At 30.8% G+C, this 27,183-nt stretch overlaps 1 protein-coding gene across 4 annotated transcripts in view; it reads right to left on the bottom strand.

Moving 5' to 3' along the window:
• Positions 1-1,286: 1,286 nt before the first annotated feature.
• Positions 1,287-27,183, bottom strand: part of LOC129221872 (endoplasmic reticulum junction formation protein lunapark-like) — a 69,465-nt gene continuing 43,568 nt past the window's right edge. For 2 of the 4 annotated variants that reach the window (XM_054856235.1, XM_054856237.1), the window contains exons 8-9: positions 23,881-24,018; positions 1,287-3,860 (exon numbers count right to left, since the gene is read on the bottom strand). In XM_054856235.1, the coding sequence (XP_054712210.1) occupies positions 3,649-3,860; positions 23,881-24,018 (350 nt within the window). In that variant the 3' untranslated portion in view covers positions 1,287-3,648. Of the gene's footprint in view, positions 3,861-17,808; positions 17,864-23,880; positions 24,019-27,183 lie in introns of those variants that run through there. The other 2 variants (XM_054856238.1, XM_054856239.1) reach the window with 1 other exon arrangement.

Genomic DNA, 27,183 nt, shown 5'->3' with positions numbered 1-27,183 from the left:
AATAATTGAAGTTTCAAACATGGAATGGAATTTTCGGCAATGCACGCGCGCTATGTTTGCCTGTTTCCAAAACAAATTTATTTTCACCTTATTTATGCCAGAAATTCTGAAAATTTATTGAAACTACGGGAAATATGCATTATGGTGTACATTACCATGAGGGGCGGATATGGACAAGCATTTTAGGGGGAGGCGGGTCCAAGGGCGGATCCAGAAATTCTTCAAGGAGGGGCGATTGTTTTTTTACTTGACCTCTTACTACGTATATGATTTACGCCTGCTGAAAAGAGGGTGGCAGAGAAACCATTTTCATTTAAAAAAAAAACTAAAACAGAAGAAACCTCCCTCTAAAACCATCGAAAGTTGTCTAAAATTGTGCTTTTTGGAACTTCAGTTTTCAAAAGGTTTCCGTGAAGGAGATTTGAACCTGATTATTTCCTTAACGTCATATCAAAGGTGCCCTAAACTTTCGTTTTAGGACCTTAATTCGAAAAAAATATGGGTTTAAGGTCCCTCAAGGGAGGGGCGATCACCCCCCACCACCCCTCCCTTGTATTTATCCTTGGGCTGGTCTTACTGAAAAATATTGAGTTTTGGATACAAAAAATTTCTGAAACTGTTTGGATGTGAATAAAAAGCACCAAATAGACCAGGAATAAGATAGTAGGGTATAAACATTATTAACTTCAGAAGCAATGAAAGGAAGTATTATTTCAAATATTTACTATAAAACACATTAATTTACTATAAATTTTAAAAATTTCAACAAACATTTACAATTTATTCATAAAGGATTTGAACACAATGTGTTGTAATATATTTGGACGATATTCTACAATCATTCATCTTGTATACAATTATTAAATTATAATTATATACCATAATGATGGATGGATAATACTGTCAACGATTTGGGCCCTTTGTATCTGCCTCTGATTACAACTGGATACTCTGCTACAGCAGGCTAACTAACAAATTACCGGGTAACTAAAAAATTTGCTGGATAGGCTAAATATTAGATAATACTAGATATCTAGTGGAAGCTTAAATCTTGAATTTGAAAACCTACGTGAAATTTAAAAATGGATTCATAAGAAGTTCACTATATATATTGCTTAGGTTACATCAAATTTTACTAAAAGGTTTTAATTTAAAAAAACTAAGTTAACTAAACTGAACATAAAACATTTTTTTTTTTTTAAAGCTACGTTAAAAGTCATCTCTTTTTCAAATTAATAAGTCCTTATCATTCAATGAATTACAACATAACAAATTAGTTCACTCCCATACATAGAAAATAATACTTTATTGACAAGCTTTTCACGTTAAATAAATATTGTTTCAAACAAATTAATAATTAAGATATCTTTGTGATCATAATTAAAAATTTAGTCCAAAAACTTAATAATGTGCAGCGAAATTTACGGAATAGAAAAAAGTCTGAGAACCAGTTTTGCTTATTAATAACTTTATACAGGTTATGAGAATTCAGGAAAATATACAAACATTCAACATTAATGAAAATTAAGATAGTCTTTTTGTATCCAAAGAACTGACAGTAAAACAAAATGGGCAACAGAGAAAAGGACAAACTCAAGAAATAATAAACTTCTACATTCAACATAATTCAAATTATGTATCAGCATAATATGAATACAATAATTTAATATGCATGTTTACAAAATAGAACAAGAATGGTGAAAACAATAGATTGCAAAAAGCGATACATAATCATGTGTAGATTAGAACAAGTTGTATTTAATTGAACTTATATACATTAACTTATATTTCTTCCAGTCATTACTTAGGTTATTCAGATAAATTTTAATAATTAGAAACTGATTTAAAATTGCAACACTCCGTAAAATGAACAAAAATCCTATTACATCAAATGAACTTAACCAGTTTGATGTTTTTCCGGAACACTCATGGTTGACAGCACACTTAAATTTAAATTTTTCATAAACTATTTATCATATTTACAATGTGATTTTAACAAAATAATTTAGAAAGACATATGTACATATGCTTACAATCCTCAAACATTCATGTAATTCAAAACAACTTATGAAAATGAATATTTGAATGGCAATGAATACTTGTGACAGTAGTTTATAGATGTTAATCTCACAAAATGGCAACTCAATATCACACAAATTTCAACTAGTAACAACAAAGACTTAGATTTATTTTTAAACAAAAAATAGTAACAGAGTTTAAAAACAAGGGAAAAAGGTTTTCCAATAGTGAATATTGAAATCAGTACATTTATTCACTGAAAAGTTTGGGCTAAATTATGTTACACTGATGATAATATTTAAGTATTTATTTAAATATATGTTTAAAAAAGAAACTACATAAGAGTTAAACTTTGATAACTAAGCCTGGGGTGATTTTATTTTTTCCATATACTTCAAAACTGGAAAGGGCAGTTTTGACACTAATGATATGTATTGTTTTACAATGTCTACTAAATCTCCCATTTACATTTTTTTGTTAGTAATAATTTTTAGTATATATGTTAAGAATAAAAATACTAGCACTTTTATAAGTAAGTGCTTGATTTAATTTCCAGATGGTAAAAATGATTTGTTCAATAAAATGAAGAAAATCTAGTTCATAATCTCATAAAGTAACTATAATTAATATATTTTATTAATATTTTAGAGCAATAAATCAAATTTTAGTGTTCTGTAAAAAGCACTGAGGCTAAAAAATGTATTGAACTTCAAAGGGTCTAAAATATTAAACTAATAACAACATTAGTTTACATTAATGATTGAATTAATCTAAATTATTGATATTAATTGGCCCATATACTATTAAACAAACTTTTTGAACTTAACATGGATTGTCGAGAATATTTTTCCTTTATTATATTTTTCTGAACGAAGATGATATTACTTTATCTGTTCTTAAATTTATGAAAGGCAAAAACTCTTTACAAAACTTAGACACTTCAAATTTACTTAAATAAGTATGTTAATGTTGCATTTGGCATTTTTTTTAAATTCCTCTTTGACAGGTTTTTAATGTTGTGGTAAGCAGATAAATAAAAAGTTCAATTCTACAAGAAAAAAAAAAAAAAATCTGATCAATTTTAATAGAAGATGCTTATATACTAATGAATAAATCATTTAAAAAAATTGTTGGCAATAAAATTATGAAGAATTTTCTGAATTTCATTAAAATAACATTCATTTAAGCTTTGAGGAAATTGCTGCATTGTATACATACATATAGACTTAAAAGATGAAAAAAATATTTAATTTTGCAAAGAAAAAAAATGATTGAAATGTTTTTCAAATGATAAGTTTCCAATTTTAAAGTCAATAAAAATATGTAAATCTTCACAGTAGGCAAAAATAGAGAGCATACAGAAAAGTTACACAGAAATGTCAAAAATACTGCATAAAAATCTTATTAAAATTTTAAAATGCATTAAAATATTCAGTTATAGTAAAAAATGCATTTTGTATACGGTATATCATTCTTATTTCATTTAACACTCTTATTGCAGCTTAGAAAAGTGAAATTTGTTACATTTAGGTGAAAATAAGTACTGACAAATGACAAATTCATTATAGGAAAATAATTTATGCAAAGCTTAAGTAAAGTCACATTACTGTAATAAATTACAGTACTGAATCAAGAACTTTCATCGCCTTTTGTAAACTCTTGTATTTCAGATTCATTTGGGGAGACAGAGGGTTTGTCTTCTTCTAAATGGGCTTGTATTTCATTTTCTGAGCTAATACTCGACCTTGGTTGGTTTGTACTGTCTAAGCTATCCCTTTTCTCAGGACTATTTGCACTAACAGGGCTATCAATATCACTTAAGCTTTCAATTTCAGTTTCTTCTGAAATAATAAATAAATATTTAAATATATAGCAAAGAAGTACAGGATAAAACATTCTTATAAAATCAATTTAGTAAAATATGCTGCTAAATTGAATTAAATTATCTGTTATGAACTCAAGTTCATACAATGTCACATAAAACTGCCAGCAGTTGGAATTGTGCTGGGATTTTTGGAAAACAGTTTTAAGGGGATATCACACGAAAGAAATTACAGGACATTGCAACCGCAATAGTAACTGACAACGCTATTTGGAACCGGTTTTTCTACTCACTTCCACCAACAACTGCTCAAAAATACTCGTGTGCTGTTGAAATTTGCAGTTGCTCCTATAGAAGGAATTTTTTCCTCCGCTAGAAAAAAATGCCTCTAATTTTAGGCAAGTTACAAAAGAACCAATCAGCAAGCTGGAATTTTTTGACGTCAAGCACTGTCACTGTAAATACATTTGCAATCATGGCAACAGAAATAAGGGAATTCCTTTTTATTGTTCTATTTATTTTATGCTTCAAAAATTTTCAGTTACACTTTAAAAAACAGATGAGCGACATTTAACCTTTGGTTTTGCATCTGATGTTGAATTTAAATAGCAAATCTTAGTTAACATCAGTGCATATTTTATGCATTTCTTAATTTATATTAGTGTTTTTTTTTTCAATGCATTTTTTGAAAATTGTTTTGCATAAATGTTATAATTATGATACTTGAACAATTACAGTAAATTATTTCCTTGAAAAAGTTACAAAAATTCAGTTATGAAAAAAGTTATGAAAATTTTATTTTAAAAAATCATAGCATTGAAGCTGTTCTTTTTTTTTTTTTTTTAAATTCAAACTGATTGGTACATGTAGTATTTGCCATTTAAAAAATACTTAAAATGTGAGGGAATGTGAGCCAAAGCGAAATGGTAAACATTAACCCTACTTTTAGAACCACCTATCTAGTAATATTTTAAGTATGTAGTAACACGTGTAGTCTATTCCAGACAAGAAAAAAAAAAATCCCTCTGAAAATCAAAGAATATGATAATACAAGCCAATTTAAAAAAAATAATATACATATTGTAATACTTTATTGTGAGTCAAAAAATATATTGATATTATTAAAAGATAAAGTTTTTTTATTAACATTTGAAATATTGCTTGAAACCAACTAATATTCAGTACACTGTTTCTTTGCTTAGTATTAAGCTTATTTGTATTGTAAATGCTTTGTATAATCAAGCAAGTCCATGCAGGGCAAAGTGAAATATTTCATATCATATTCGGTCTTTCATCAAATCACTTACGTATTCATTTATTAATTAGTTCGTTTATATTCCTTCTTCAATACTTCCCTTATTTTGACTTATTTTCTTAATAAATTGTTATTTTATTTCCTCAATTTATTTCTGTTTATACAGGGTGGCGACAGGAACTGTGAAAAAAAGTTCCCTGACTTTTCCCTGATTAAGTTCACCAAATTTCCCTGATTTACGTTACCAATGATAATGGTTTTCTTTTTTTGCTCTACTTGAAATCCATTGTATGTTTGTATAAAATGCAGTATTTTAAACGTTTTAAGTTGTGTAAAGTTGTTGTACTAAAGATATATTTTGAAAAAAATGCTACTTTTTTAATAAAATGGCAAAAAAAAAAGAAAGAAAAAAACGAGACAGTTTAGGGGGGGGAACCTACAAAACAGTATATTAAATTTTTATACATGGAAAGATTATAGAAAATTAAAAAAAAAAGTACTTTACTTCCAGAAACCACTTAGCATAAGAATTTTAAGAAACTATTACATACGTGTACTACTAAGTACTCTTAAAAACATACGTGTATTTATGATTGAACTAAAAAGTAATTGAAATTATTTTGAACTAAGTTTTGAAACAGTATAATTGTTGCAAGAATAGCAAGTAATAGTGAAAGAACAAAAGTAATGTAGTTACTCTTATATAACTAATTGACATATTTATGCAAAACAGATGAAACCATTTGACATCCATTCATAGGCAGCCTTTCTCTAATCAAGAACATAGGTTTTAATGAATGAATACAGCATTTTAACAATAAAAAAAATAAAGATAATTACTTAAGTACACAAGTTAACTCTATTTCAAATGATTTCAGTATGTATCAAAAAAAAATTTCAGATTGCTTTTGTAACAAACAACTTTGAAATGCAAGAAAAAAAAAGGAAAAAAAAAGCAATTAGTTAATTTCAAAATATATTTTTAAAAAAACTTGGTTATAAAATTAAAGACTTACTTAAATCTGAAGAAAAGAAAACCTTTATAATCTGCGGTGACAACAAATAGTATAACGGCAAAAAACAAAGTTTTTTTTATTCGAAGTTCAATTTTAGCAATTAAATTAAAAACGCGAAGAAGTAATAACTTTTAATCTTTTATAGTATTAATTCAAAAACCAAAGATTTCTTCTTGAAATCGTGATTACAGTACTTAATTACTTCGAGACAATGGAATAAAGGCAAAGGAGCTAAGGCATTAATGAAGGCTTCCTCTTTGCATGTATGGTTGTTTATTTTACGTAGCATTGAAAGTGTAAAAGGAAATTTCAAGCTAAGCAAAATAACTAACCTAACAGACACAGAAGCAATCTTAGGAAGTTCATCCTCTGGTTAATAAGTAAGATTCAATACTTTGACGTTGAGGAAAAAAGATGCACAAATATGCGGCAGTGTATAATCGCACCTCATAATTTTACTTTTTTTTGAGCAGTTAATTGCCAGAAAATGCGTAGGGAATTTAGAGCACTTAATTTTGTAAAGCAAAAAAAATTTTTTTTCTTCATAAAATCAATTTTCCCTGATTTTTTGTTATTTTTCCAAAATTCCCTGATATTTCCCTGATTAATAAAGTTCCCTGACTTTTCCCTGATCTCCCTGATTTGCCTGATCTGTCGCCACCCTGTTATAACTTCAGTTTCTTTTCATTTATTCATTCATTCTTTTATTTACAGACTTATTGGACAAAAAATATATTCAATGATTGAATTAAAAAACTTTCATTAGAAAAATGTTTCATTTTCCGTTTTGTCCCATGGGGGAAAAAAAGATGAAAAATTACCACCTTTTTTTTGAGGCAAACTTACTGTCAAAAATAAAAAATACTAAATGAGTATTTTATCACAAAACATATTATCCTTTCTTTCTGTACTGTAATTTTCATTGTTTATTTTGAAAAAAGTAAGTTACCTTAATATTTCACTTTGCCCCACATTCCCCTACAGTTTTTTTTTTTTTTTAATTATTACTTTGATAATGGTATTATATTTATTTTGTATAATAAAATGAAATTTCCATAATACTATACAGAATGGTGTATAGTAGCATGTAGGGCAACCATCTATTGTAGATATTTAGAATAATATGAAAAGCTTTAATATTCTCAACTTTTACAACTTTACTTTTTAACCTTACAAGACAAGGTTCTGATTGCATTGAACAGTTTTGCAGCTGAAATTATGAGAGTTCAGTCTGCAATCGCAGTTATTTATGTGTAGCATATATTTAACTGAAATTTTAATGATTTTATTAATCGGCTAAAAGAATGTTTTCAAAAATTTTTGCGTTTCATCGTCTCTTTCATATTTTTTTAAAGCGTCATTTTATTTTTAAATGTCTGGTACTATTTTAATAAACTTGGCCACACATTTTCCTGCGTGCAATATGTATCTAGTGGTATTATATTTAGGTAGGCCAAAGTGTTAGCACATCTCCAATATATTTATGAAATCAACGTTAAAAAAAAAAAAAAAAAACTATCAGTCACAGTTTGCTGGCTTTTTTTTTTATTTTCGAAATTTTCATGCTTGTTTTTAGCTGTGAATTTACGTATAATTTGTTAGAATTAAAACTTCTTCTTACCTGTCAATAAGTGACTAATAATTCCTATCTAAAATTAAGATATTATTTAGTAGTTATGGGGGGGGGGGGGAGAAGCCTAGGGAAGTCTTATATTCTGTATGTCTTCTTTAAATGTAACAAGAGTAATCACACTTTAAATGAAACATTTAATTAAAAGTAGTAAATTTTACTATGTGTTTCTGTAAATTTCCCCATAAGTTCTACAAATTAATATTAAAACTCAAATATGAATTGAACAGGAAGAGCTTTGGAAACTGCATGTAATAATAATTGATGCTCTACCTCTGAAATCATTGCCTTGACTATTTCCCCTTTTATTGTCATCTATTCACAATTCCACATACAATTAAAGCTACAAGAGCTGCATTAAGTATTTGTTTAATAATTTCATCCATAATTGCAGAAATTAAATAGCCGCAGTGTGATAACAAAATGCGGAATTGACAAAAAGCAATGAACAAGCGCACACACATGGATATACACTAGAAAATGGTAGCTCTTTTGTAAGCAACTTGAGCAACCTTCCGCGCAATCAGCAGCAACCCTGTAGGCAACTTCCCTGTCCGAAAAACTGGTTCCAGTATCATTGACAGTTGCTATTGCGGTTGCAAAGACCTATAATTTCTCTCGCATGATATTCCCTTTATGAAGTATGTCTTTTTATGAATTTTGATTTCCCTGTTTTCTGATGCTTCACCCGTTGAGCAAAAATATAGACTTTTTTGGTGCATTAGATGCTTTACTACAAGTGCAATCAGGGGCGGCAAATAGGGGGGTCAAGGAGGGGCGGTTGCACCCCCAAATTTTTTGAGTAGAATGATAGAAAATGGGTGAACTCAATTTATGTAAGTCGGAAATCAATGTTCATCAGTAATAATTTGATGAAATTCGACAATTCCCAGACAAGAAAAAGTGTTTTTCGTTCTTTGGATGATGACTTAGAAAATCATGAAGTATTTTCCGGCCTTTTCAGATCATAGAAAATTGATAGAGAACCATGGTTGATTTTAACTCGTTAACATTTCCACACATAGGCTAAATATTTCATACTTGTGTGCCCAGTGTAACAATGGTATGTCCAATATGAGATGCCCATGCAAGGTGGTGTGGCTGCATGGTTTTCACAAGGAAATTCCTTGATATTTTACATTCACTTTTACGCTCATTTTTTAAGTGTATATTTATTTGATGAGTGTTCATTGCTTTCTTCTGCTAGAAACATGTTTCAGTTGCTCAATGCATTATATGCTTGCATAGAAATTTCTTAAAAATGCATGTGATTATTGAATAAAAAAAAACATGTCAACAAATACCTTTTATGGAGCTCTATAATTATGCAATCTCGGAGTGACACAAGATGGTCTTCAAGAGTTAAAACCATAAAAACATTTCTCTATAACTTCAAAGCAGTGATTTGACAACTAGAAGAATTATTGCTAAACGATTATTTCAATGGTGAAAAAGCTCATTCCCTTTAGCATGTATGACTTCGTTTGAATTTTTATTCAAATTGTTTGTATTGAGGAAAGTTTTTGAAAAATGCTTTACTCTATCAAAACATCATCAATCCGCTACCCTTAATTTTCGGACTATTCAAGCCACAGTTCAATCTACAATTGAAACTGAAAATAGATTTGATATACATGTATATTTCAATCAAACGTGAAACTTTTCAAAAAATTTCTTCCTCCGAGCCAAAAAAAAAAAAAGTGACAAAAATCTACATGATGATGTGAAGTCAAACATTGTTTTTTTAATATTTTGTGACGTAATATATTCAGTTTTGAATGAAATTAACACAAGATTTGATGATAATTATTTTTCTATTTAGTTGTACTGACAAAACAGCATAACACTAGGAACTGATAGATTAGTAACACGATTCCCTGCTCTTCCGAATTCCAAAAATTACGCATTAAAACTTTTCTAAAAGGTATAAAAACTTTAGTATGGAGATGTTTTGTATGATAACTTATTAGAAAATGAATAAAAATTTTAATTGTTTCTAAACACTAATTTTAATTCATATTAAACCAATTTTATGACCACTACCTGTTAGCTAATGTGTGTTTGGTACCGCATTGTGGTAATACATATTTAAGAAACTCGACCCCCCAAATGAAATGCTGAGATGCCGCCCCTGAGTGCAATTCTGGAGCTGGTATCTGCAAGCATGTGTTACAAGCTATGAAAGTAAAAAATTACTTTAAGTTGTCTAAGTTTCAAAAAAAAGGAGGGGGGTAGGGGGGTTGCATTTCTCTCATATGCACAGTTTAAAAAAAGTACCTAAAAAAATCAATAAAAAATATTCTTTGTACATTTACCACCTAAAAAGATCTATTACAGTTACTTCAAAACAATTCCATCTCTTAGATGAAGATTGATATAGGATTTAAATTTCCCTGCAGATTGGAATGCTAACATTTTTTTAAATGTTCAAACTTGCATGATTTTGTTCCAATCAAAACATTAAACACAATGAGTTGTTCTGGCCAAGAGCTTAGTGCCAGCGAAGCTATTGTCCTGGCGGCAACTTCTGACGTTGTCAAATTCACTCTGTATGTGTGTGAGATTTTGCTGAAACTTAGCATAAAAAGTTAAAGGAAGAAAGGTTGGCAGCGTAAGGGCAGTTGTTTCAAAATTTGACCCCTCATGTTAAAATGGAAGATTCAGCATAGCAAGAGCTTCCAAGCATAAAAACAATTTAATTCAAATAGGATTCTTCCCCCAAAAGTTATTAAGCAGAGAGAAGTAACCTTACCCGCAAACTTTCCTTTCAATAAGTATTGAAATAATTTATTGTTCATCTATAACTGTTTTTAGACAAATTTTTAAGAGATAAAAACCTTTTTAATGCTTTTCAAAAAACAAACCTTTTTTCATAACATTTGTGTTAATTTTTTTTACAAAAAAAAAAAAACTTTCTTGTTTCTTTAAAGTTGGAAAAAAAAACCTTCAGATTCTATCCTCATTACTTTTCCTATAAAACCTGCACTGCTTTACTAGCTAGCTAATAAAAGCAACAAACTGGTAAATCAAACTTTAAAAAGAAACAAAATAACAAGATATATATACATATATATTAGAAAATAATCCACAAATTAGTTTTTTTTAAGTGTTTTACCATTGTCATAGGAACAATTCAAAAATTTAATATCTATCTTAATTTTAGTAAAATATTAAATTGTGGTTTTTTGTAGTTCAAATTATGATGGGGAAAAATTTAAACAAATGTGAAATGAGGTTGATATAGTTCCTTCAAAAGAAAAAAAAATAGTTTGGGAGGCAATATATAAATACCTTTTCACTAAAATGAAGAAACATAAAAAAGTAAAGAAATTTTAAATAGTTTCCTTTGCATAGTAGAACCATTATCGAACAGCTGATTATCCAAATGGCTTTAAGAATTTTAGAGAAAAAGTTAAGATAAATGCACTAGCCACAAAATAATGATTGGGCATGCCTGTGTTATTTCACTTTCCCCTGAGAAGCTAGAGTAAGCCCAGAGTGAATATTTCTGAAGTGATGAGTCATCATCTCATAGTGCAGTTCTGTCATTGGTTTCTAATGTACAGCACTTATAGGTATGTTTTACACATAAAAGTGCCTTTTCATTTAACTAATTTAAAGCTCTTTTTCTTTAAAACTAATTTTCTTCTCCTATTTTCAAAATATGTACAGTAATTTAATAAAACAGACCCCTTTTTTTGGATAAAATTCAATTATTCAAATAGAGTCTGGTAATTGATTAGGATAGTTAGAGATCTACTGTATATATACAGCATTTTTACACATTCATTTAGGCGTTTTTTTGGATGAAAAATTGGTTTTACTGAGCATCTTATTTTACGATTTATAACCCTGATTTACTGTATCATGTAGTAGTCATATGATAGCATTACTTTTTACCTATAGTTATAACCAATATGAGATAACAGAGCTTTGTTTCACAATTTGGATTCTACCTGATAAATGAAGTTGTCTGACTTGGTTGCTTTATTTGATTTTAATGGTCCAAGAGCCCCTGAGGGCTATACTGAGCCAACTTATGAAAGAAGAAGAAAGAAGAAAGAAAGAAAGATGAAAATGAAATTTTTTAATTTAATAGGGTTTTTTCAATTTAAACGGAGAATTATTAATGTTTTTTTTTTCTCAATAAAAATGTTTTTTGAACTCAGCAGGCACCTGAAAAAGGAAGAAAAAAGAAAATCTAGAGAAAGCAATCCAGTGATTTACAGAATAAAAGAAGTGATGAATAAAAGAGCTACAAGCTCTGTTCAATAATTTGTAAAAAAAAATAATAATAAATTAGGGAATTCTTGAAAAATATAAATAAATAAAAATTAAATATACATTTTTAAAAATCTTTACAGGTTTTTAGCAACATTTTCTATTGACTATAACACAATAACGTGGTCAGCAGTGGCGGATTTACCATGTAGCAACCATCGCAATTGAGGGGGCTTCTGCAACATAGGGGGCCCGGAGTGGATTATGTCTGTTTCTTAAACTTTTTTGTTTCAAAAGTGGTAGACTAGAGCCCCCCCACCCCTCCAAAGAAAACAATGTATTTGCCCTCAAACCTGTAAATCAACCACTAAAGGTCAGGAGTATCCAAAAGGACCAGGGTAAGTAAGTATACATGACTGTTATATACGTGGATGAAGAAGTGCAAGTTTATCAATCAAATAGCAAAATGCTCCAAACATATTTCATTTAACAAAACAATACATGCACTGAAATTCAGTTAAGAACTAGCAAGTACGAGTGGTGCGTCACCCATAAAAAAAACATTGATGGTATCGATAAATCGACCCAAAAATATTGATGTTTTAAAACAAATTTTTTAATGTGTATTCCTAAGTAATAAACTCTAAAAAATGTAATATGCTGGAACTAAATTTACAGAAATAAATTTATTAATTGATTATATTTTTGAACTGTAGAAGAAAAGCTAATAATAAAAATGATAATTAATTATTAACATTAAAAACTAAGAAATGAAAAGGGATAAATAACTTACAGGTGCATTTAAAATACAAAAAACTTGAAACATAAATACAAATTAATTGGAAATAACTTGGTAAAATCTTTTAAATTCCTACTCTAATAACAAAAAATATAATTTTTTAAACCAATGATTTATTGAGAGTGGAGAATAGTTTCATATATATCTTAAAAGAAAACAATTATAGAAAAAAACGTCTAAATACTTGAGGATGACTTTAGAAGCACTTAATATTCTCTTTAACAGTGCTCTGAAAAAAGGATTGCTAACTTTTCTGCATAATAAGTCTACCTCTATAGACAACTAAAAAGAGAAAATTCTTTCTGATGTGATAGATCTTGCAATAATTAATACACTGCTCAACATTGAAAATGAAACACCAAGAACGTTCAGAAATTTATACAAATTTTAGAGCAGACATACATCAGAGTTATGTAAATGATGTGAAATGCGCAGCTATCTGACGCACGTGAAGTAAGATATACGGGAAGGAACTTGCAGAACGGACAATATTCATGTCGCTATTTCTGACTGGAGAATTATCGGAGAAATTTTGTTTTTGTCTTGGAGGATACGTGTAACATGAGAGAATGCCATGCCACCGTCAACGAAGGCGCTTCCAGCAGTTAGACGATTTTACGAGGGGTATGGTGATTGAACTGAGAAGGGGAGGTTGGTCCATATGTCAAATCGCAGCTGATATCCACATGGATGCGAGCACGGTGTATCGGCTATGCCGAAGATGGTTGGAACAACGAAATGTGGCAAGATTGATGGGTGCAGTGGTAGCCAGAGTGACGTCAGAAGGTGTGGATCGACGCACCCACCGACAAGCTGTAGCAGACCCACAAGTCACTTGTTCCTCGATTCTGCAGCAGGTGCAAGATACCCTGAATGTTTCCATGTCAACCAGAACCATTTCCCGTCGTTTGGTCGCATGTGGTTTGCAATCACAGCGCCCGCTAAAAGGATTGCCATTGACCTCACAACATAGACAGCAACGTTTAGTATGGTGCCAGACTAGAGCGACCTGGATGACAGAATGGCGAAATGTCGTGTTCTCAGATGAATCCCGCTTGTTTATCCAGTGATAGTTGCCGCATACATGTGTGGCGTCGACATGGAGACGGATCTAATCCGGCAGTAACTGCGGAATGTCCCACTGCACGACAACGTGCCATAATGGTTTGGGGCGCAATTGCGTACAATTTCATATCACCTCTAGGTTGTATTCAGGGCACTATGATGGCCCAATGATATTTGGATAATGTGCTGCGGCCGGTGGCAATCCCTTACCTTCAAGGGCTACCTAATGCAATTTTTCAGCAGGATAACGCACGACCACACAGTGCTTGCATCTGCTAACATGCTCTCCAAGGCACACAGATGCTTCCCTGGCCACCATACTCTCCTGACCTGTCACCAATCGAACATGTGTCGGATGTGATTGGACGCCGCACAGAGGGGCATTGGAGCCAAAAAGCTGGCCAAAAGTCGAAAATGCAAACTTCAATGAGTAGCTTTGACCTTAAATTTCAGAAAAGGTAGATAAATTTGGTATCACATGGAAGTGTTCCCTCTGCACTGAGACTAACCAGTCGAATTTACCAGCAGTCAGAACTTAGCGCTTTCGAAACACGGCTGTCTTCGTTTGAGTCATTACAGTTTCTCGAAGTTACTTCATTGTACTATTTTCAAGTCAGAAGTAACTCTAGTGAAGTAACTTACTATGGACGGGGTTGAGCAAGGTTTGTGCACTATTATTCATCAGTTTTTATTTATTTTAAACTACTATTTTTACATCAGTACGGTTCGTCAAACTTCACAAAAATTATATCTGTTTTTTTTTTTTTGCAATTCCTAAAAAAGTGAAGGTTTTTAAACATGTTGTACTCATTCGTACTCATTGAAAATTATACCCCGTGATACTTCAGAATCTCTATTTTGATAATCTAAACTAAAAGTTTGCCCGAATTTGCCCGAAAAAATAATAACGCGATCAATAGAGCAGTTGTGATTTTTATTTATTTCTCTTTTTTCAGTTGTTTTTAGGTTCACAGGCTTCTGTTACATCTATGAGTCGGATACAACTGCATAAGATGTTAATTGGCAGTACAGAAAGGTCCTTTGATAGAAAGTTTAAAGAACTAATTAAAAATCCAGCTAAAATTACTAACTGTCCTTGCGAAAAATTGTCGGAAGTTAAAAACACCATTAACAGTTTTAAAATTGTTTACATGCGAAAATGGATGGCATGTAATAAAATGGAAAGCCGATTTCTAGAAAACAACCAAAATTGGTTCAAAGAAGGGGTTATGTTATCTACCTACTCAGTTCCGGATCTTTTACTATTAGGAAGACCCAGTAAGGATTTCGGAGAATCGAGTGAAAGAACGAAGCGCCGAAAAACATCGGAACTAAGAAAAAATGTTGCTGTTGATGAATTAATGTATGCTGCTCAAATGAGTCATCGTGCCATAGGCAACACAGACGTGGCAAAAGTTATCCAAGACATAAATAAGTCTCCAACCAGAGCAACAAAGTTTCGAAAAGCAGTCGCTGCTGGTTGCATTACTATCAAAAAACACTCGCCGGAAGAGGCTTTAGCAATATTTGTTGAAGCTAATTTGTCTAGGAGTCAGTATGAAGTCATACAGCAGGCTAACAAAGATGTTTATCCTTGTTATAAATATGTACAAAAAGCAAAGCGAGAATGTTATCCGAAAACGTTTGTCGATGAAACTTGTGCTCAAATACAGTTGCAAGATTTAGTAGATCACACAGTCATAAGATTGTGCATGTATTTAGAGCCAGGGTTCCAAGCATACAGTCATGAAGAAGCTGCAGATTTTGTGTTGATTTTTAAGTGGGGTTGTGACGGATCAAAGCAAAGCCAGTACAAACAAAAATTTGAAAATGAGGATGGCACTGATGCTCACATTTTCCTCAGTTCTCTTGTGCCTCTTAGATTAATGTCTGGCAAAAATGTTATCTGGCAGAATCCTTGTCCATCGTCACCTAGATTTTGCAGACCTATTAGAATAAGGTTTATTAAAGAGAACAAAGACATCACAAACGAAGAGATTTGGTATATAGAAAATCAAGCAAAAAAATTAGTTCCAACAAATGCTAGTGAAACAATTAAAATAAAACATTTGTTACTGCCTACAATGGTGGACGGCAAAGTGTGTAATGCGGTCACTGACACTGCATCTACTATGCGCTGCTATATATGCGGTAGCACGTCAAAAACCTTTAATGACTTATCAGCAAAAAGCACAGAAGATCCAGAGACTTTTAAATTCGGGCTATCTATTCTGCATGCTAGGATTCGGTTTTTCGAATTTTTATTACATTAATCATATAAGATAAAAGCAGGAGTATTCAAAGGTCGTATTACAAAGAAAAATGAAAAAGATCAAATTAAGGCAGCCAAAGTGATAATTCAAAAAGAATTCAAGAATAAAATGGGATTGCTGGTTGACGTACCTAAAGTTGGCTATGGAAACACGAATGATGGAAAAACGTCTCATAGATTTTTGGTGACGTGAATGAAGCAGCTGCCATTACAGGGATAGATTTAGAACTAATTCTCCGATTTAAAATAATATTGGAGGTGATATCTTCGGGTTTCGACATAAATGTGGGGCAATTTGGCATGTATACCATGGATACTGCGAAGTATTATGTAAATTTTTATGCCTGGCAACCTATGTCACCAACAGTCCACAAGATACTAGTTCATGCTCCGAGTATTATATCGCATGCCTTGTTACCAATCGGTCAGTTGTCCGAAGAGGCCGCAGAAGCCAGAAACAAGCATTTTCGGCAGTACAGAGAAAAATTCACCAGAAAAATTTCCAGAAAGGATTGTAACAAACACGTTTTAAATACTCTTGTTAACTTCTGATCCATATTTGAGTAGCGTTAGATCATCTAACATGAAGAGAAAAAGGCAAAGGATATCGAAGGAAGCCATAAAATTTTTAAAATATTTTTGTTTTGAAGATAGTGATACTGATGACAAAAGTTTGTAGACTTTCATCACCATCATCCCATGTACGTGTAAAACAGCAAAACTATAATTAATTTGCTCTGCTTTAATTTTTTGTACATTTCACTGTGTCGAATGTCTGTTTAACAGTTAGTAAATATGTACTTCAACATTATTAAACTGTTTGGTTTCCTTTTACATATCTAAGCCAGTTAATAATCGGTATAACTTTTATGGGTTGCGTTTGAGCAAGCAAAATTAAGAGTATACATATAACTTGCCCGAGTTTATTATTAGTAACCATTTTTTAGTGAAAAACTAGCAGAATAATCATTATATTTGGAAAATTTGATTTATGGCCAGCTTTTTGGCTCAAATGCCCCACTGTGCGCCGTTTACAGACTCTGTTCCTGCCTCGTTCAGAAGACGAACTGTGGCAAATGGTTGAAAGGGAATGGAGAGCCATCCCTCTGGACACTATCGGCACCCTTATTGACTCTATGCCTAGACATGTTTCTTCGTGTATCGCTGTCTGCGGTGGTCCTTCATCCTACTGAGCCGACGCGGTTCTCGCTCTGTATTCTGCCTATCATTTTAAAATTGAGATCATTCATTTTTCCTTGCTGTCTCTGTCTTTTTTCCAAATTTCATAACTTTCTGACCACTCCTTCTTGGTGTTGCATTTTCAATGTCGAGCAGTGCAATAAGGTTATCCTCAAAACTGTAAACATAACCATTTTTAAAGGATATTTTTGGTTCAAGCATAAAACAGACTCTGAAAGAACATCAAACGCAAAACATTAATGTTAGAAAAAACATCGACCCCCCCCCCCCCTCAGTTTTAAACACATTTGATGCCCCTGAAACATTGACATTGATGTCGCACCACTAGTAAGTACACTTGTTATTAGAGAAATCAAATTATTCCATTTAAGTCTCATCATATAGCAAATTTTGAATGCATAAACATAATTATAAATACATGACCAAAAATGCTTTAATTTCACTTTTAAACAAGCCTCAAATAAGAATATGAAATGCAAAAGAGTCATGCAGTCTTCAATAAAACTCACAACTACAACTTCAAATCATTATCTTTTACTCTTGAATCAGATGTATTCTCAGCATCTAGTATTAAACATGTTCATATAAACATATGATTCAAATTTATTTGGAAGAAAGCACAACTAAATTAGTATAATAAAAAAATTAAAAAATTTCTAAATCACAGGCTGCACAAATTCCATAAAATGTTAATTTGATAACCCTTTCAACATAAAAATGAATTGAACCACTATGATAGATAAAAGAAAAATATTTAAGGAAAGAGATAATAGAAACATTTCCTCTCTGCTAATAAATTGCTTAATCACGGGTGTGACATTTTTACGAATATATTTGCACTTTATTCCTGGAATTTTACACTTAGGCTTTTAGTTTGTATGTATTTGAAAATATAGAACCATTATGTGTCATAATTAAAGCATCAATTTTCTAAACACAAAATGGGGTTAATTTATTACATAATGTGTTGAATCAATTTAGAAAAAAACAGAAAATAAGGTGTCCCATACTTATAAACACTTTTTAAATTATAAACTATATTTAAGGTTCCGAAACACAGTCACAAATGTTAAAGTGAAATTGTACATTTGTATTTCCATTACTTCCAATTACTTCAAACTGCTATTTTCCAATGAAAATATCAGGTTTTGTATTCTCTGAAGATAGAGAATCATAGTGGCTCTATTGCTGCTTTAAGGGCCTGGGTCGAAAAATATTGGCCCCCATTTTCATATAACTTTTGTGCTAAATGTTTCCACACGTTTTTCTTTGTATTTATATTTGGATTGAACAATAATCGTCCATAACCAAGGGCGGATACAAGGGACCTTGCACCGGTAATTTTTCCAACTTGAAGTCCTAAACTGCCCTATCCCCTAAATGTCCTCTATGTCCCTAAATGCCTAGTCCCAATGCCCTATTTGATGCCATTGAGAAAAGGAATAGGTTTTGAATTTTTGAATCAACCTTCCGTGAAGTTTTAGGAATTGAAAATTCAAAAAGACAATTTTAAACGATCTTGGGTAATGTTAGAAAAAGAGGTTTGAAAGTCTTCCCCCAGGTATTTTGCAAAATTTAAGTCTTAACATGCAATTTTAGACTATTTTCGATGATGTTAGGGAGAGGAGGTTTCGAATCATTAACCGGAATTATTGCGAAATTGAAGTTCTAAAACACAATTTTCGAATACCTATTTCAATAGAAAAGAAAAGGAATAATTTTGAGACCTCTTTGGCTATATCTTTATATTTTCATTGTTTTAGATAACTGTGGCATCCCCCCCCCCTTTTAAAGAATGTATAAATCAGATGCACAGTAAGAAGTCAGTAAAAAAAGCAATCACCCATTCCTTGAAAACTTTTTGGATCCACCCTTGTCCATAACATTGGTATTATTTATGTTTAACCATATAATTACGAGTTAGACAAATGAGTAATCACTTTGAAATACACAGTTTGGTCCTCCCAGCAAATCCCATATTGGAATAAAATGGTCCTCTAATACTTCCTAAAAGTCATGGAAGTTCGTTTTCTCACTACAAATAGCAAAAAATGTTTTTTCGATTAAATTAAGAAATTTTACCACAAAGCTCTACATTTAAACTGGGCAAAGAAAATGATGCCTTACGGTTTCAAATGGTTGTCAACAATATTTAGTAACAAGAAAAAAATGGAACTTGGATGAATTTAATGAACATGAATTTTATTTGTATGATTTAAGAAGCAAACAAAGAAGAGTAAAGCAAAGAAGAGTTTTCTAGTAGAAAGCAAGGTGGAAGATCAGTTATGATTTCTTAGGGTTTTGGATTCAATGTGCAAATTTATTTGACTACTTGTAGCGAGAAAATGAACTCCCGCGACTATTAACAAGTATTAAACAGGGTTCATACACTTTTGGTTAAAAAAAGTTCCCTGACTTTTCCAGGTTTTCCAGGTTGTTTTTTAGAAAATTCCAGGTTACTCGCTTCATTAAAAATTTAAGTTTAAATAGTAATATTTTCAAAATAATTAAAATTGTTTAAAGTAGCAATGCAGAAGAACTGAAACTTCTCCCCTTAGATTTAAAAAAAAAAAAAAAAACTTAAGATTTTTTCCCTTTGTTTTCTCTGTCAAAATTTTAAGTTTTTTTTAAACATTTTGTTCGAAATTGTTTTAATCTGTTTACTATTTGTTGAAAACAGAGTACTTTCAACTTATTTTAGGGTTTTTTTGATGTCACGCGTAATATTATAGCGTTTTGCTGTAGTCCTGCAGCAACCTTTTAGCATCCGCTTTTGGTTTACAATACTTTTTATTTTCTTATAAGTAGGTTACACAAAACATATTGAGCAAAATGCAAAGCTAAATTTTAGTATAAATATGGTTAACTTGTTGCATCAATTGGCATACCATGTAATGCATAGTAACAAAAATCAACATCCGCCGATCATAGGCCAATGCCAATAATCTTTTTTTTTCTTCACATATTAAAGGATGCTTACATTAAAATTTCAAATTTTCTTTTCCAGAAAGTATTAGTTAATTTTCAAAAATTCACAACTTTTTGCACATTTTAATGTTATTTTCAATGTTACTCATTGATATAAACATCCAATTCTGTTTCTGGAAGTTTAAGTCTATTTCCATTGTGCAAACGATCAAATATGGCGACAAAGTGAAAAATTTAAAATAATCTGTAGATTTTTGGATTTGCAGTGTAAAAGTAGTAATAAATAATTAATAATCCTTAAAAGGATACAATAAAAGCAAAATAGTCAGTATTTAGCACATAAGAGTCTAAATCAATTAAAACAAAAAAATGTTATAAAGATTAAATTTTGCATTTTTCCAGAAAATAATTACAAATTATCCGGAAAAAAAGGCACAATTTGTGTTGTTTTCAATAGTTTGCATTGCAATTAACATCCAATGCCGTTTTCGGGAACTTAGGCACTTAAAAAGTCTTGTGTACTTCCATCTTGGGAATGACCAAATATGGCGGCTATGCCCAAAAATAAGAAATAACTTTTTTAATTTGTCGCATGAAGACAATTAAAAAATAATTAATCTTCATGAAACTACAATTCATTGAAAAGTTTTTATCACATTTGCGTCCGAGGCAGTGAGGATAAGATTAAGTTTTAAGAACAAAATTTTTTATTTCTCAAGAAAATTATTTTAAATAACAATAGAAAAACAATTTGTAGACCATTTTTTGTTATTTTCATCAGTTTTCAACTAAAGAAAACATCCAATTCTGCTTTGTTTTTAGAAACTTAGGCATTTTAGGATCGTATCTACATCTATCTTGTGAATGACCAAAGATGGCGACTGCGTTTCACACGTAGCTGAAATGATTTTCCGATCAAAAAAAAAAAAAAAAAACTATTTTCCCCGATCGATCTTCCCATCTACAGGTTGTGCTTCCGAAGCAGTAAATTGTCTTCTCTCCTTTTGAGTTTGTACATAATTGCTGTTCACCTGATTTTTTTTCCCTTGGGAACTACTGAGAGCCAAAAATGGCGGCTGCTGAAGATTTTTTGGGTCGCCACTTTTTTCATTGCTTTAAAATTGTTACAATTTTTTTTAAATACATCGATAAAAATGAAGATTAGATCTCATAAAACCAAATTCCCTGGGAAAAAATTGGGAAAAGAAAAATTTTGGGCACACATTTGGAAAATTCCCTGACATTTTTGACTATGTCATTTTCCATGATAATTCCAAGTTTTCCCGGAGCGTACGAACTCTGAACCGAATAGAATGTTGTGGCAACCCATCTAAAACTTTAGGCAGTAGAAAGAAATGCGTTCCCCTCACTGACTCCATGTAAGAAAATCTTCGATCTTTTGGCGCATTTTTCGTTGTGGAAAAAAAAAAAAAAAAAAAAAAAAAAAAAAAAAAAAAAAAAAAACGTTCATTTTTCGATCGCAGTTTTTAAGTGCCAGCGTCGGTTTAGATAAAAATTTACAATTTTTTTCGTGAAATCACAATAAAAACGAAGACTAGATCTCATGGTAGTTAATTCCTTGGGAAAAGAAATGGACAAAAATTTTTTGGAGGACAAAATTTTAAAACTCCCTGACTTTTCCCTGACATTTTTGACAGTGTCATTTTCCCTGACAATTCCCGGTTTTCCCGGAATTCCCGGAGCGTACGAACCCTGTTAAAGTACCATTTATTCCAATATAGGATTTATTGGAAGATCTGTGTATTTCAGCCAGACAAAGTGCCTTCTCATGTGTCTTACTCAACAAATATGCAGTTCAAGATAAATAAAATCGATGTCACAGACTGGCCATTGTTTAAGTCCGGCTTAAATCCAGTAAAAAACATGTGAGAACATCTATAACAAAAATAGTATGAAAATGGGAGCCAATATTTTTCGACCCAAGGTTCTTAAAATAGCGATATAGCACCACTGTGAACTCTCCCCATTATTAAATGAACACTAGATACTATGGATAACCACTTGAAGAAATTAGAAGTAATGAAAACACAATTTCATATTAACATTTGAAACTGAGTTTTCCAACCTTAAATATAGTTTATGAATTAAAAAGTGTCCATAATTATGGTAATTTTGAGTAAGATGTGATTTTTGTAAATTGTTAAAATACATTTTTAAAGGTTTTTTTTTTTTTTTGTAAATTCAGATTTAAAACAAAGTTGATTTTTTCTTGTTAAGTTTGTAACATGCATTTATTACACATACATTTGTACATATGTGTAATGTATAAACACGCATTTTAAATGGAAAATATATTAAATGTTTTGCTTAAACATTAACTTTTATTGATATTATTGATAAACTGATTCTGTTTTGTAATTTACAATGTTAATGAGAAAAATGGCAAATACTTTGGTGTACAGGGAAATTCAATTATGTTGCAGCTAGCAATATCAAAGTTGGTGCTTTCAGGTTTTGGGCGCTGGCCCCAAAATACTTTTTGAAACTAAAGCTTAGAAACCAAAATATTCTGTCCTTATACATGAGAAGTTAGAAGAGGAGGGGTGCTCTTCTAGCTCTTCAGCTGTCCAGCCTAAAAATGAACCTTTAGGTAATGTTTGCTTACATTAAAGGAAGTGTGAAGGTGCTTAGAATGCCTTTGAGGCTCTAAACATTCGATTTTAACTATATTTATACATATTTTAGAAAGGGATGGAAGATTCGTGAGCTCCTCCAAAAAACCTCCATTTAAAGCTATCATCACGATATAAACTAGGAAGGGAGTGGCTCCTATCAAAACTCGTTTTTAATTGACGTCCCAAAAAAATTCATCTAAGTTGCTTTTAAGCAAGTTAAGTGATAAGGAGTGGATAAGCTAGTTTCCGTTGACATTTTTTTCCAAATAAAAGACTTAAAATGAAATTTTTTGCTAAATATCAAGGAATTTGTGAAATGGCCTGGGAAAAGGGGGTTCTCCTCCTAGTTTCGAAATTAAGGCCATAAAAACGAAAATTTAGGCTCTCTTTGGTTTTGTGAACAATAGGTATACTCTGAGAACCGCAGCATTTAGAGATAGTCCAAGTGTCTGTAGTTGGAATCAAGAGATGATGTAAAAGATGGAGAACAATTTTGGAAATAAAAGTTTTGTTTTGAGGATAGGGATATAATTTATCTCCAAATAAAGGCCCATACTTCTTTTCCAGTAAAATACATGTGTTAAATTTTGTTATCTTCTCATAATATTTTTTTTCCTTAAAAAAATTCCTACAATCACACGGCTTTGGGAGGGGCCATGGCCCCCCTCTAGATCCGCCCCTGTTCCCATCTCTGGTTATGACTTATAAAACTTAATGAAATAGAAACAATTACTGGTTTCATATTAATTTTATAGCAGTTTAAAGCCACCTCCAAAAGATCTCGGAATTGCATTTATATTTTGAAGATACGTTTTTAATGAAAATAAAAAGAAATTTGATATTTGTAAAGAAACAAAAGAGAAGACAAAAGTAACAAAGCATGTCATTACCTAATAAAGAATCATTATTGTTAGTAGCTTTAAATTTATTTCCCAATTATTGGAATAGAAAGAAAAAATTAACTACTGTTGACATTCAGAGAATGAAAATAAGAAAGTAAGCAATGAAATTACGTACCACTGCTTGAAGATAATTCAGATGAAGGAACATCTGTTATAGCTGGTGGTGCGCTAGGATTTGGCAGTGTCAATCTTGGTGGTGGTGGTTGTTGATTTCTCGGTGGATTCCAATGGAAACAATAACAACACCTAAAGGCTATATATTTCAAAAAACACATAATCAATTTATTTTTAAAAATAAAGGCAAAATTTAATTAAAAAAACTAAGATTTAAAAAAAAATCACATTTGTTTTATCTTATTCAGATATTCAGCAGTTACTTTGAGTGTTGGGACATTATGCTCAAAAGTACCAATATTTTTTGAAAAAACTGTCCCCTTAATATTAAATATTATTTTGTAGAGGAGATTTTATATATTTTGAAACGCAATAAAAGTTATTAAAACTAAAATTTTCTTAAAAGCAAAGGTAGTAAATATAATTGAAAAAAAAAGGAAATTCGAAAAATCTTATTTTGTGGCAATATTTATTGCAACCATAGTATCATCAAGAAGTAAGTTACCACCCTTAAGCTATCTCAAGGAAGTAATTGCATTTGAACATAATATAAAAATAACACTGTAGGTATTAGAATTTGATTGACAATATTGAAATATTTTTTGTGGTGTTTAAATATTGATGTCAGCTTACAAAACTTCCATGCACATGTAAAACAGTTTGTAAAATGCATGCATAATGGGTTTCTATGTACATGTTTACACAGATAACATCATTTATCATTCGAATTAACATCATTATTGTTGACTATAATAATCAGTTGTTATTTTGGGAGTTTAAAAACAATGATTACTTTTTGATTTACCCACATCACTACAACATTTCTTTCAGTAAAAAAGAAAAAAATACTAATTAAAAAAACTCAATGAATAAATACAAATTTTACATAATTATTCAAAAATATTTTAATCAGTTGTCAAAAATAATTTTGCTAATAATATGCAAGAATAACTAACACAGGTTTAAACACAATTCAAAATATAAATTTAGATAATTTTGCAGGAGAAAAATTAGATTTGGAGGGATACTTTTATCAGCCCAAACTTATTTTCTAACTATAAAGATTTAAAAAAAAAAAAACACACACACACACACAATTACTTAAATATTTACATGTATTTAATAATATTCTTTTAAATTTTTTTAAAAAAATACCAAAAGATAATGGTTGCATGCTGAAAAATAATGAAAAAAATAGTTTGAGTGTATGCTGCTCAAAATAAAAGGGCAGGTTCAAGGCAGGCCCCTGACTTTGAAAAATCAATGAATTTCTATTCACATGGGCATAGTTTTTGTTGTTTTTTGATACAATATGCATTGAGTTTATACACTTTAACCCCCACCCCCCTGCACTAGGAAAATTTTCAAATGAAGGACCTGCTTAGAGTACTTCTAAAGGCTGCACTGTATTTATTAAGTGGTTAGAAGAAAACCTGGAGAAAATTTATTTGGGCTAGACAATGCCAATCTTGAACAACTTTATCTCTTCAAGAAGCAACAAATAAAAAAGTTAAGCTATACTAACATTATAAAGAGAGAGGGCGGATTTTTGTGTGTTTATTATATGTTCGAGGTAATTTCCGGAACCACTGCACCTATTTGAAAAATTCCTTCACTATATGAAAGGTGCTTTCTTACTGAGTGACATAGACTACAATATGAAAAAATTTGATAAATAGCTCTTTATTTATTCCAATTCAGGCCCAAATTTCACATAAATTCCTGAATATGGGAGTGAAAAATTACTTGTACATATTAAATATTATAGATCACTGAAAAGGGTAGAATTTTCCACATTCTAAACAATTTGTTTCAATGCTCTAACTTAATTACAGTGGGAGTAATTTGCATTTTTAGCTCAAACTTCTTTAGACTTAGCTGAAATTTAGGCACTACTTCCTTCATTAAATCTATCAATAAAAAGTGAAGGAATTGTCCCCAGTTTTCATTTTGACACCATTGGAAAGAGCTTCTTTTTTACTCCAGATCTAACTCGACCTATGGTCGAAAGTTTAACCCTCTATCTTAATTAGAAAAAAAGTTACAAGCAAATTAAATGAAGTTCAAAAATCTGTTCTCTATTCAAGGTTTTAACCATTTTATTTTGTGTTTCCACGGTAGCGCTTGAATCCATTGCTTATTTCCTTCTTTCTTATTTTCAATTCTTAAACTTATTTTATTGTATTTCCATGGTTACACTTTTTCAATCCATCTTTCTCATTTTATTTTAATTTTTTTGAAAGTATTTTAATATCTGTCATCATTGTTTGGAGGGGAAATTTTGCATGATGGTTTTTTTTTTCTTTAATTTAAGCCTGGTTATTGAATGTTGTAGAATATATTACCGCTAATAGCGTTTATAGCTTACATCCACCATGAAAATAACAATTTCCGTCTGTTGAGATCAGAAGACACTTATTTAAAAGCAAATCTTTTATTGAAGATATTATAACATACATGAATTTCATATCTACGATCTTTGTTGCTAACCAAATTAACGGCATAACCTTCTAAAGCAAAAAAAATCTTGTTTCCTTAACTTATAAGGACAGAACATTTGCATAATTCAGTTCACGGTTTGCAGTGATACTTTTCACTTTAAAAATATATAAGAAAATTTGCAAATGTGCTTTCAAAATGTACGTACGAAAAACAATCAAATTAAAAAAAATTCTAACAATCGGCCCCATCGGGCGTACATTCATTCTTTCTTAGTTCAAAAATAATATTTACAATATACTGAAGTTTTTCCTTTGATAAAGGTTTTGTTAAGAAATCTGCTAAATTATTTTTACTACTGATATAACTTAAACTAAATAAGTTTTCTTTGATCAGATCTCTTATGAATTGATATTTTATATCTATATGCTTAGTTTTAACACTTTCTGGTGAATTTTTAGAAAAATATATAGCAGATTGATTATCACAAAATTGTATAGGAATATTTAAGTTTTTAACGACATTAATTTCTTTTAATACTCTCGAAAACCATACAAGTTCTTTAACACTTTCTGTTAGAGATACAAATTCAGATTCCATTGAACTAAGAGCGATTGATTTCTGTTTATTCGATTTCCAGTTAAATGGAATACCGGCAAAATAAATAATATGCCCACTTGTAGAATACCTATTCGTTAACTTATAACCCCAGTTTGCATCAGAATACGCCATTAAACTAGAATTGTTAACATTCGACAAATTAATTTTTAAACTTTTAGTATTAAACACATAATTCATGATATCTACAGTAACAGTCCAATGTTTAAACAAATAACCATTGCAAAATTGAGACATGACATTTACT

This window comes from Uloborus diversus, chromosome 5 (assembly GCF_026930045.1).
Source record: "Uloborus diversus isolate 005 chromosome 5, Udiv.v.3.1, whole genome shotgun sequence".
Lineage (NCBI taxonomy): Eukaryota > Metazoa > Arthropoda > Arachnida > Araneae > Uloboridae > Uloborus > Uloborus diversus.
The sequence above is the reverse complement of the archived record's forward strand: the minus strand, read 5'-3'. Positions and strand labels throughout refer to the sequence as shown.